The sequence below is a fragment of the Nannobrachium achirus genome (assembly GCF_963921795.1).
Source record: "Nannobrachium achirus genome assembly, chromosome: 23".
Taxonomy (NCBI): domain Eukaryota; kingdom Metazoa; phylum Chordata; class Actinopteri; order Myctophiformes; family Myctophidae; genus Nannobrachium; species Nannobrachium achirus.
In genome coordinates, this window is record NC_137830.1 from 50,934,957 (window position 1) to 50,948,480 (window position 13,524).

General features: G+C 40.1%; 1 protein-coding gene across 1 annotated transcript; it reads right to left on the reverse strand.

The window, feature by feature from the left end:
* Positions 1-4,710: 4,710 nt before the first annotated feature.
* On the reverse strand, positions 4,711-11,031 carry LOC308308977 (fibroblast growth factor 23-like; the record flags this gene model as incomplete). Its single annotated transcript, XM_080754430.1, has 3 exons — positions 4,711-5,142; positions 9,315-9,418; positions 10,764-11,031. The coding sequence occupies 3 exons, from the start codon at positions 11,029-11,031 to the stop codon at positions 4,711-4,713; spliced, it is 804 nt and encodes a 267-aa protein (XP_080610556.1).
* Between the last annotated feature and the right edge of the window lie 2,493 nt (positions 11,032-13,524).

Here is a 13,524-nt window from a genome sequence, read left to right on the forward strand (position 1 = left end):
TATTAATACGTTTTAGGGAGAGCACCCCCCAGACCCTGGTTGGGGAGTTCCGCGCACCCCCAAAAAAATAAATCTCCTGGATTCTGACAGTCCAATGTTGACAACCCTGTCTTAACGCTATGTTACTCTACATCCGCTGCGCCCCCACAAAGCCTGTGCAGCCTCTCGTCTGGTCCAAAAATAACAAACACAGTTTCACTCCTCACCAAAACAAAGAAGGCTTTTGTGGGCTTAAAGCCTACTTTCCTTAGTGGCAACACTCAGAGGCCACCCGGGGGGCCCCACCTCACGTCTAAAATACACTTTAAAGTTGTGCCATGTAACTTTTTTTATAAAACAAATCTTAAAATTGTCCTAACTGTTAAATCGCTAAAGTTTTAGAACACCCACTCTGTTATTTTCAGCTTCTGAAGCCTTCTCTTTATATGTTTTCTATGATCCTGGCCGTGGACCGGATTTCGCGCCAAAATGACGTAATCTGCATCATCTGTATACGTTGTGTATACGTTGCCCAATCACATCGCCGATCATGCACACATGGTACACTACCGGCCAATCACAGCGCATCTTGAAGTGGGGTCGCCATATTTGTAGTCGCCCGTGTGTCTCTTTACTCAAAAGGTAATCTCGCCTACCAGGCAGGGTGAAGTAGTCCGTTTCTCCGGAATGCCTGAACGCACAGGAACCAGGGACCCCTCTAAAGATAGCTCTCGACGTTGTGGAGGCAGACGCGGGGGTGTGAAGGTACGAAAAACGGGCGAAAGACGCGAACGCGACCGCGGTTTGCTATAGGGCTACTGACCACTAGTTGAGCATCTTACACAGTATAGCTTTAAGGACACAAAAGAAAATATTTCACCGGAGGTTTTAGATACTCCACAGCGCCCTCTACAGATCCTGTCAATAGAAATGTCCATTGACCAGATTTTCACCTTCCGGTGAAATATTTTCTTTTCTGTCCAAAAGGTGTATTTTAGAGGTGAGGTGGGGGTTCAGGGTGTTGCCACTAAGGAAAGTAGGCTTTCAACTCCCAAAAGCCGTCTTTGTTTTGTTGAGTAGCGAAAGTGTATTTGTTATTTTTGGACCATAGCGTTGAGGAGAACTCCTTTGCCACATCTTCTTCTTCCTCGTTTGGATTTCCGTCAGTGTGGACGGTGCAACAATAAAGGCGTATTACTGCCCTCCACTGGTTGATTGAAGACTTAGAAGGTTGCATATGACAGTGGTTCTCAACCTGTGGGTCGGGACCCCATGCAGCCAGGGGATTCTTCACATTATTTATTTATTTTTAATTGTAATTTTTTTTATTGACATATTATCACAGTACCTACAAACAGAACAGGACAAAAAACATTCACATACACATTCCACACCTAATGTGAATGCATATAGACTACTATACAAATGTATAAAAAAAGACTATAATGATGATGTCATAAATGTAATTTGTGATCTATCCCTATGGAATTTATGGCATGCATGTGCAAATAAAACAAACGTAATACTTCCTATGGTTATGGTTCCGTGTGTGTGTGTGTGTGTGTGTGTGTGTGTGTGTGTGTGTGTGTGTGTGTGTGTGAGAGTGTGTGTGTGTGTGTGTGTGTGTGTGTGTGTGTGTGTGTGTGTGTGTGTGTGTGTGTGTGTGTGTGTGTGTGTGTGTGTGTGTGTGTGTGTGTGTGTGTGTGTCCTCATACATCGCTCCATTACTGTGGTATAAGTGTTTGAGATTCGTTCAAGGCAAACTTTGTTTCTCTATAGCCTACTGGAGCGCTGTATTTTCTAAATGAATTAAAAGAAAGTAGAACATAAAATCTTAAGTAACAATGCAAATTTAATTAAGACTAGAAAACCGTTGTTTTCCCGCGTGCACGCGCGTGCACGTGACGTCAATAAATCACCGTCCGCCCTGAAAAGAAAATCCCAAAGCACTACTGGTTAGGAGAGATGGGAGTCCATCTGTAACTGAACAGTTAATGATTTCTTTATATAGCACTTTATACTTCTTATGGGTTAGTAAAGGGTTAGGAGAGATGGGAGCCTACGGAGCCCCCTAGTGGCCATTAGGCAGCCACTGTAACTGAACAGTTAATGATTTCTTTGTATAGTACTTTATACTTCTTATAGGTTAGTGAAGGGTTAGGAGAGATGGGAGCCCATCTGTAACTGAACAGTTAATGATTTCTTTCAGAACATAGAGCTATTTAACACTTATTTTAACAAAACAATATCACACACCACCTTTAATGGATGTTGCTGCTGATCAAGGAGATATTTTGTATATTTTAGCAATAATGCATCCTAATTTATTTGTTGCGTTTTACATTTGTAAATTAATGAAAGGCATCCAATGTTGTGGAGTAAGCCTAAAATAATAATACAAAATAGAGTTATGGAAATACTCTATAATAGTATTATAATAGTATAATATAGTATTAATAATAGTAAATGCCTCAAAATACCACTACTGCTTATATGCATAAAACGGGTGACATCACAAATCTAACAAACAAATGTGTCTGAAAATAATGAATTACAGAAATCAGCAAATCACACCCAATATGTATTTTTACTTCATTAGTTTATTCTTTAAACAATTTTACAGTGCACACAACTCACACATTCCAAAACAAAACATTTTCTTGTAGGCAGCACATAAACTACTACGTATTTATATAAATACTATACAAATAACAGAGGAATGGTTTTAAATAAATAAATATTATTTATTGATTCTCTTGATTGTTTGCTGGTGGCGTCCTGCACCAATAAAACTCCTCAAATAACAGAGCGAGAGTTTATATTTGTACACCTGTCTATGATGTAGTTATTAGTACCAGGGACGTGCTGGCTATTGGGAAAAGCAGGACAACTCCCGAACGGCCGGTTCATTACTGGCCCGGTCCAGGTCGGCCATTAGGAAAAAATTACAAATATAATGTCGGCCTTCGTTCCATTTTGGGGGCTGGGCGGCCAACAAAGTAAATCGTCACTGTCGGGCAGAAACCTCGTATCTCCAAGTTTCAAATTTGTAAATTTTGAAACAAAAGTAGTGAAAACAGCAGATCTACAAGCACACAACGCCTCGCACAAGCACACAACGCCTCGTGGTGCGAGGCGTTGTGTGCTTGTAGATCGTCTGTTTTCACTAGTTTAAATCATTTTTAAAATGATAAATACAAGACAAACGGTTTTGGACATCCAAGGTTTCCACCCGACAACGACAAAATATAACTCATGTAATTGGCCCACTGGCTTGTCACTTTGTCACAAATCTTTGAGTAGCAGCAGCGCTATAGAGAGAGATCTCTCTCTATAGCGCGCAACGAGGGCCTCTCCAACTCTTTTTCCCGGGCTGAATCAGGGGCCCAGCACGTCCCTGATTAGTACACCTGTCTGTGATGTAGTTATTTTACCCTGTAGTTGACTGGCTTACTTTCAAGTCATTGAATAAGACTGGACTGTCGTTCAAAATACACAAATAAGAGCAAACAAAACAAACAACGGTGACATTATTTAAAACTCACTGCTGTCGCCAACCAGCAGTGAGTTTTTTTTTTTCTTTCTTTTACAGACACTGAAAGATTAAGACTGAAGATTTGGACACAATCTTTAGATTAAGACTGAAGGTTTGGACACAATCTTTAGGCGATAAACAAAAATCGATTCAAGATTTTGATCTTGTTTCCACAATCTCTTGCATCTTAGTAAACGGTGCAAAGCCACAACACGGCGTTAAACTTAGACAATCCACTGTTTTAGAGTTCATTTCTCACCATTTCCATGGTTTATAATAAACCTATTATCAGACAACGATGAATGGGACCACAAGTCACCCAGAGGCTAAAGCAGTGGTTCTCAAATGTTTTTTTTTAAAGATCCCCCAGTTTGGCACAAATTAGGCACAAATTAGGCCAGAGCCTCGAATTTGTTAATTTGTAGTTAATTTGAGAACCACTGGGCTAACGGTATACTCTTACTCGGTGTCAGGCATATTCGCCTATGTTTTGTTTTTTTTCGCCTTGATGGATTAGGTCTTTTCCTTGATGGATTAGGTCTTTTCCTTGATGGATTAGGTCTTTTCCTTGATGGATTAGGTCTTTTCCTTGATGGATTAGGTCTTTTCGCGTGGCACTTTCGCCTATGCTATGAAAAGACTCTCCTCCACAGCGAAAGCGCCAGGTGAAAGGACCAAATGTGTTGTGGCGAATAAGTTATAGGCGAATAGGCTGGTGACCTCTTAAGCCTCGATCAGAGTCTGCGGTGAAGAGCTATCCACCGCAAATGTTAGGTGGAAAGCTTTCCACCTCAAGTCAGAAAATAAGTGAAGGCCATCATAGTCAGTCACGGTGAAGTCCTATTCACCGTGACTGACTGGTCCAGGTCGACCAATTAGTGAACGGGGTGAAGAGCCTATCTGTCTGAAAGTAAAAACAGAGAGATGTGTCGGGACTCGCGGTGGAAAGCTCTCCACCGCGAGGAATGACGTAACGTTGTAGTTTTATGACTCAAAAAGACTACACCGCGGTGGATAGCCTTCCACCGCGGTGCCGACTCTGATCGAGGCTTCACTCTCCCATGTCACATATTATTTCAATTTAGCTTTTTTTTTTTAAGGAAGAGTTTCCTCAGACCAGCTGTCAAAAACTAAACGCACATCACCACGGGAGGTTCACACAAACCAAAGGTCGGTGGTCCCCAAAAAAAAACCACTCATCCCATCATCCCCGTGATCCTGGGGCTGGCCGGGTTGGACGCGTACACCACGTTCCACGGGTCGTGGTTGGACGGGCTCTCCCTGGAGACGTGGCCCTCCCCGGGCTCCGTGTCCGGGTCCGGGTCGTCCTCCGGCGCCGCCCGGGAGTCGCAGCCCTCCTCCCCCCCGTCGGACGGAGGGTCCGCGTCCGCCGCCGCCGCCGCCAGCCCGCGGTTCCTCTTCCTCTCCCGGTGCAGCAGGCGCTCCAGTGGCACGGTGTTCTTCTCGGAGAGGAACAGGGCGGTCTGCGGGAGGTTCTGGCCCGCCGTGAACGGCTGCTTGGAGCCCTCCAGGTTGAGCAGGAGGCCCGTCCTGCTGGAGAGGTACACGTCCCGGTGGTTCTCCAGCAGCTTGTGGGTGAACAGGCAGTCGTCCCGGAGACAGACGGCCTGGGGGGACATAAGAGAGGTACATAAGAGAGGTACATAAGAGAGGTACACGTCACGGTGGTTCTCCAGCAGCTTGTGGGTGAACAGGCAGTCGTCCCGGAGACAGACGGCCTGGGGGGACATAAGAGAGGTACATAAGAGAGGTACACGTCACGGTGGTTCTCCAGCAGCTTGTGGGTGAACAGGCAGTCGTCCCGGAGACAGACGGCCTGAGGAGACATAAAGGTGACACACCATGAATTTTCACTTTTCCTATTTTAAAACCTTTTTTTGGGGTCCCACTAGCACCTTCTTGAATTTTCACTTTTCCTATTTTAAAACCTTTTTTCGGGGGTCCCACTAGCACCTTCTTGAATTTTCACTTTTCCTATTTTAAAACCTTTTCTTGGGGTCCCACTAGCACCTTCTTGAATTTTCACTTTTCCTATTTTAAAACCTTTTTTGGGGGTCCCACTAGCACCTTCTATCCTCACAAAGTCCCATTTCTGACCATTGTGTCTTTCTCTGTTTTTGGGAAGGCTGAGGTTAAAAGCTTATTGATTTTGTTAATACCTCTGAAATGACAAATTAAACATTGGCCAAATTGTCAAATATTAGAGGCAGAAATTGTGAAAATAGCAGATCTACATGCTCACAACGCCTCGCAACGCGAGGCGTTGTGAGCATGTAGATCGGCTATTTTCACCATGAAACCGTGTTAAACAAAATTCCTCAACTCTTAGTGCTCATCAGGGTGGGGGTCCCCAGTTAAAACATGATTATTTCGGAGGTCACGGCCTGAAAATGTTGAGAACCACTGGCATACACTACCTGTCTTTAGGCATTGCGCATAGGAGTAAGCGACTCGTTATTGAGCTGAATTCTTTTTATATAGTCCTGGAAATCGGGTTAAATATTCTGGAAAAGTTTTGGAAAAGTTTTGGAAATGAATTGGCAAAAATGTGTGGGAACCCTGATAAGAGCACGAAGCCCACGTCAAATCCTGCTGTAGTGTTTATAGGCCAGCCTACTTGTTTAAACACAGTGTCTGTAAGTGATGTGTTTTCGTTAAAAAACAAACCAAAAGCTTTGTTTTCCTTCTTCTTGCTTTAAAGCTTTATATTGTGTCGGCAATCATTGCAGATGTTTGTTCTGGGTTCTCCACATCTCTCCAGTTCTTAGGGATGCGGTATCGGTACTCGTGGTATCGGTACTCGCCCCGATACCGGCCTATTTTGCGGTATCGGTACTCGTGGTATCGGTACTCGCCCGATACTGCTCACAAAGCGCCCGAGTACCCTGTGTGTTCCGCCACTTCGCCTTTCTCTCTCTCTCTTAAAGTATCAAAAGTAAAAATACAATATGTTTGAACATAGCAGATCTAGAAGATCATGCACAGTACAGTAATTTCCATGGGCTAAACCTGAAAAAAAGGTGAAATGTGTGGCAGTTGTGCCATGTTCTGGGAAAGCAATTCAATTTAATGTGTTATATACAGCCAGAAAGTGAGGAACATCTGATAAAAAAAATTAAAAACGTAATTTAAAGACATTTTGTATCATTAATTGTACTCGTATCGGTACTCGGTATCGGCGAGTACTCAAAATGAAGTACTCGTACTTGTACTCGGTCAGCAAAAACCAAACCGAGAGTAATCTTTTATCAGCTTCTTCATGTTTATATTCTTATGGTGTAAAATTAATATAATATGTTTATAGTGTTATGTAACATTAATATAATATGTTCCAGTTGTGTCTGTTCACTTCCAATTCCACTTCTCTATCCTGTTTGAGTTCTCTCTCCTGATCGGATACAATTGGTATCCCGACCTGAAAACGTATTTTCTGTTCACTAAAGACTGAGATGGGATGGGAGACCCTGTTAGGCTGTTACTGAACAAACACCTGTTAGGCTGTTACTGAACAAACACCTGTTAGGCTGTTACTGAACAAACACCTGTTAGGCTGTTACTGAACAAACACCTGTTAGGCTGTTACTGAACAAACACCTGTTAGGCTGTTACTGAACAAACACCTGTTAGGCTGTTACTGAACAAACACCTGTTAGGCTGTTACTGAACAAACACCTGTTAGGCTGTTACTGAACAAACACCTGTTAGGCTGTTACTGAACAAACACCTGTTAGGCTGTTACTGAACAAACACCTGTTAGGCTGTTACTGAACAAACACCTGTTAGGCTGTTACTGAACAAACACCTGTTAGGCTGTTACTGAACAAACACCTGTTAGGCTGTTACTGAACAAACACCTGTTAGGCTGTTACTGAACAAACACCTGTTAGGCTGTTACTGAACAAACACCTGTTAGGCTGTTACTGAACAAACACCTGTTAGGCTGTTACTGAACAAACACCTGTTAGGCTGTTACTGAACAAACACCTGTTAGGCTGTTACTGAACAAACACCTGTTAGGCTGTTACTGAACAAACACCTGTTAGGCTGTTACTGAACAAACACCTGTTAGGCTGTTACTGAACAAACACCTGTTAGGCTGTTACTGAACAAACACCTGTTAGGCTGTTACTGAACAAGCACCACTGAATAGACCTAAATATCACAATATACCCATAATTTGACACTTATTTAACACTTATTTTCACAACAACAAATCAAATTATACCGCATCTTTTAAAATGTGCATAAATTATGTTCGTTAAACTCTCGTTTGTGCATAAAGATTTTAAAGATTATTCTTGATTGAATAAACGCATGAGGATCTATAGGTCTATTGTTTCTTAAACATGAGGATCTATAGCTCTATTGTTTCCTAAACATGAGGATCTATAGGTCTATTGTTTCCTAAACATGAGGATCTATAGGTCTATTGTTTGCTAAACATGAGGATCTATAGGTCTATTGTTTGCTAAACATGAGGATCTATAGGTCTATTGTTTCCTAAACATGAGGATCTATAGGTCTATTGTTTGCTAAACATGAGGATCTATAGGTCTATTGTTTGCTAAACATGAGGATCTATAGGTCTATTGTTTCCTAAACATGAGGATCTATAGGTCTATTGTTTCCTAAACATGAGGATCTATAGGTCTATTGTTTCCTAAACATGAGGATCTATAGGTCTATTGTTTCCTAAACATGAGGATCTATAGGTCTATTGTTTCCTAAACATGAGGATCTATAGGTCTATTGTTTTCTAAACATGAGGATCTATAGGTCTATTGTTTCCTAAACATGAGGATATATAGGTCTATTGTTTTCTAAACATGAGGATCTATAGGTCTATTGTTTCCTAAACATGAGGATATATAGGTCTATTGTTTCCTAAACATGAGGATCTATAGGTCTATTGTTTGCTAAACATGAGGATCTATAGGTCTATTGTTTCCTAAACATAATAGGATCCCAAAATGGGTCGAGGGACGTTTTATGGGTTGCTACTCACGAGTAAATGTGTCACGTTTTAGTTTGTGTTTATATTGCCAAAGATTTTCAGAATTTTTCAAAAAAATAAAAGAAATCGGAAATTATTTACATTTGTTAAAACATTTAAATTAAAACATCTGAAATAGCTATAGCTAGAAGAATCAAACTTTCTAAATTAGTGAAAATAGCCGAACTGCAAGCTCACTTCACTTGACCCTGTGGGCTTGTAGAGCTATTTTCACTAGTTTTGCAATCCCTTGAATTAGGCTATAGTAGCCTACCAATTACCAAATGTAGGCTTTGCCTTAATTGGCAATCGAGCTGAACGGTTTTGAGGAGCCCTGCATTAAAAGAACCCATAGATTCTTACCCCTCTATATGGTATTATGTAGTAATATATATATATAGGTATATAATATATAATATATGGTATTATAGTAGATGCTCTATATGGTATTATATAGTAATATATATATAGGTATATAATATATAATATATGGTATTATAGTAGATGCTCTATATGGTATTATATAGTAATATATATATAGGTATATAATATATAATATATGGTATTATAGTAGATGCTCTATATGGTATTCTATAGTAATATATATATAGGTATATAATATATGGTATTATAGTAGAGTCTCTACTCACAGAACTGAAGGGGGTCCCCTCGCCATCCATGCACACATAACGTATAAGGTATATAATATATAAGGTATATAATAAGGTATATAATAAGGTATATAATAAGGTATATAATAAGGTATATAATAAGGTATCTACTCACAGAACTGAAGGGGGTCCCCTCGCCATCCATGCACACATAACGGTTACTCTTGATCCCCAGGATGGCAAGGCGCTCCCTGGACTCAGACTTGAGTAAAATAACACCTGTTAGAAGAGAAGAAGAAGAAGAAGAAGAAGAAGAAGAAGAAGAAGAAGAAAACACAATTCGTTTTATTCCAGTCCAAATAACTGCAAACAGGAGACACAAAACATGAAAGCATGAAATGTCCTAGATATACAAATCATATTTTAGATATACAGATCCTTCTCGAAAAATTAGAATATTGTGTGAAAAAGCATTGCAGATGCCATAGCAGCCCAAATCATAACTGACTTCGGAAACTTCCCACTGGACTTCAAGCAACTCAGACTTCAGAAGGTTGACATTTCTCTATTATAAATCCTTGTTTTGAGTGGTTTCGTGTAATAGTGTAATATTTTGAAATATGGACTTTTGAAATTCATGAGATGTATATGCCATAAAAATTCAAAATTTTAACAAAAAAAGGTTTGGAATAATTCACTGAATGTCCAATGTATCTAGAATATATGAAAATTTCAAGAAATATACGACAGTTTCAAGGAAATGCACTTTTACACAATATTCTAATTTTTCGAGAAGGATCTGTATAGGCTAGCCATTAGTGACTGATTGATTGATTGATTGATTGATTGATTGAAGACTTTATTAGAAGTTTGCATAGGAAAAGGTACAGTTTCATGACGGTACAGTTCACTGGTACAAGGTCTACTAAAAGGAGATCCGTGAAAAGACTAAGCTTATTTCCACAGGAAACCATTTAAGTATCTCATATAACATTGAATGACAGACGAATAGAACACAGTACTATGCAGTAGATATGTAAAGAAAGTAAAATGAAAGAACAAAAAAAAACGGAGGTGGAATAAGTACTCACATGTTGTACTTAAGTTAAAGAATCAATACTGCACTGTAGATGTACTCCGTTACAAGTAAATGTACAGAATTCAAAATGTACTTGAGTAAAAGTATGAAAGTATTGGCATTAAAATGTGCTTAAAGTACCAAAAGTAAAAGTACTAAATGTTTGAAAATAGCAGATCTACAAGCTCACAACGTGTCGCGATGAGACGTGTTGTGAGCTTGTAGATCGGCTATTTTCAAATAGCCAAGGTATAAAACAAGGCTAAAGTCGTTTATGTGTATTTTATAATATTATAATGTATATCTGCAAAGTAACTAGTAACTAAAGTTTTCAAATAAATTTAGTGGAGTAAAAGTACAATATTTGGATCCAAGATGTAGTGGAGTAGAAGTAAAAGTATTGGAAATTGGAAATACTCAAGTAAAGTACAAATAACTCCAAATTGTACTTATAAGTACATTACTTAAGTAAATTTACTTAGTTACTTTACACCACTGAAAAAAACAAAACAAAAACAAAACAAAAACAAAACAACTTAGACTTACTGTAAGAACTCCTGGCCGTGGTTCTGCGCACGTGGCCGTTCAGACTGACCTCGAGGTAGTAGTTGTGGAGCTCGGTGGAGGTCTGCAGGTGGACGTACCGCCGCGGGTTGCCCCAGTTGGAGCCCGCCAGGGGCGACGGGTTGGCGGCGGAGCCCACCAGGCCGAACCGCTGGATGAGCGCCGCGAGGAGGAGGAGGAGAGCGAGCACCGTGATGTCCTTATTGGAGGAGGAGGCAGAAGAAGAAGATCTCCTGTTGCATCCTTCCATCCTCAAGTTTAACCTCGACGCGTTGTGATCCGAGCTGCCGGTTTGGAAGACTTGTTGTGAACAACTGTTGGTCCACAGTGTGGGAGCGAGGCTTTATAAAGGCAGTCCAGCCTCCTTTACGCGCGGCGCGCGTAAAGGAGGCTCCTCGCCCCCATCAATGCTGCTGTGCGGCTTCTGGCCAGCGGAAGAAGAGGTCCAGGGGTGTCGCAACACATTCTGGGCCCCGGGTACAAGGATTCACTGTGGGCCCCCCCTGTGCTTTAACTATTGAAAAATAGCAGATAATTATACAAGATCTGCTGTTTTTGAAAAATCATGAAAATCTTTGAATATTTCAAATCCTTCTAAGGTTTTTTTTTTTGAAAAATCTATGTTTGGATGTCAGTGGAGCTCAAACCTTTTCATGTGAAGGACCCTCAAAATTATATGTATTTGGCCACGGACCCCCATCTCAAAATATTTAGTTCCAGGGACCACCCAGAAGCAAAATTTGAGTTAGAAATGTTGGCTTAAAAGATACATATATTCAAAGATTTTCAGCACACATTTTCACGACTTTTCAAAAATAGCAGATCTTGTGAGCTTGTATATCTGCTATTTTTCAATAGATAAAGTATAAAATAATGAAGGCCCCTCCACCCCCTTGGGCCCTGGTAACTCAGTCCCACTTTTCCTACCCCTTGTGACGCCCCTGGAGAGCTCTATAGCTTTACTTCCACCTGGCTACTCAATCAACACTATACTTGGTCTATCTATACTGTAGGTCTGTTGTGCAATCTGTTGTTCTAAAACATCCCTCCTGACTCACTCACTCAACATAAACATTTTACTATGTGAGTGTAGGCCTACACAATCTACAAATGGAACCAAATTTGGTTCCATTTGTTGGCCCTCGGGGACAAGTTACAAGTAGATTCATGAATAGGCCTACTGAGGATTTTACTCTATAGCCTCTTCTATACTAAAAATAAATAGTTGGAACACTTCTCTTATATGGGGGTCCCTGGCATGATGACATTGATTGATTGAAGACTTTATTAGAAGTTTGCATAGGAAAAGGTACAGTTTCATGACGGTACAGTTCACTGGTACAAGGTCTACTAAAAGGAGATCCATGAAAAGACTAAGCTTATTTCCACAGGAAACCATTGAAGTATCTCATATAACATTGGATGACAGACGAATAGAACACAGTACTATGCAGTAGATATGAAAAGAAAAGAAAATGAAAGAACAAGAAAACAGAAGTAGGCCTACAAAGAAGGGGCAGGGGAGGGGAGGGTAGGGCTGGGCTAGGTTTGTTCTTTTACCAGTTGCGAACATGTCTTTTCAAATGGGGGTCCGCGGGCTAATGAGTGTCAATTTGGAGGTCCTCGACATAAAAAGGTTTGAGTACCACTGATATGCTATTATTTCTAGATGAATAGCCCTGACGTTTCCTTTATGTTGGTGAAATTTTGAAATAGCTGATAAACTTGGGCTACGCTTTAAATAAGTCAAGTGTACATGCAATGCAATGGTATTGATGCCCTTGTACGGTGTGTAACTAACTGTACACAATAAATCCAAGCACTGGGATAATCCCAGTGGGATTTAATCTGTGGTTTTTGGAGTCGATTTTGCTCACTTTTGCGCACCTGCCCGACTCAGCTGTTGCACTGTTTCAGCAGTAGAGGGCGCCAACGTCTAACACAAAAGGTTGGTTGCCCTTCATCGTTCACTGTTTGCTTTGAAAAAGATGCTGATCAACTACATATAAATATTATATATATATATATATATACTAATATATAATATTATAATATTATAATATATAATATATACTGCATATAAACGAGGCAGTGCTCTGATTTTGGAGTAAAAGTAGCAATACCACAATATAAAAAATACTCTGTTGTGTGTGTAGTAAAACAGTTGTATTAAAAGTCCAAATGTTTACTTGACAGTAGGCCTATATAGGCTACGAAAAGTTAAATTATAGCCTACTTATTATTCAAAATGTCCCATTTCACAATTTTCTGTTTACACAAATATTCAAAATGTTTCACAAACTGCCCAAATAGGCCTACTCACTCACAAAAAGCTCACAATGGATTGCAAGTTGTGATGCACTGTGAGCTTTAGATGAATTATAAAGCATAAAATATGGCTTAAAGAGGCGGTGCCATAGTTTTGATGTGTCTCTAGACTACTGGGTGGGTGTGGTTATAATGTTGGCTTCCCTGTGTATTTTTGGTTTCTTCCTGAAAGCTGAGTCAAAAGGCCCATTTGAAATACACTGATACTATAATATAGGGGTTAATGTATCTTTAAAGTTTTCAAATAATTGCAGTGGAGTAAAAAGTAATCTACAATAGTATTAGCCTCATAGATTGCCTATAAGTAAGTTATATTTTTATGGTTTTCAGGAAAGAAATGAAATCTGCATCGTCTAGATGACTTAGGCAATCATGAGATTTCTGTTCCTTCTTTTTGGTTTGTTTGTTGCCTAAG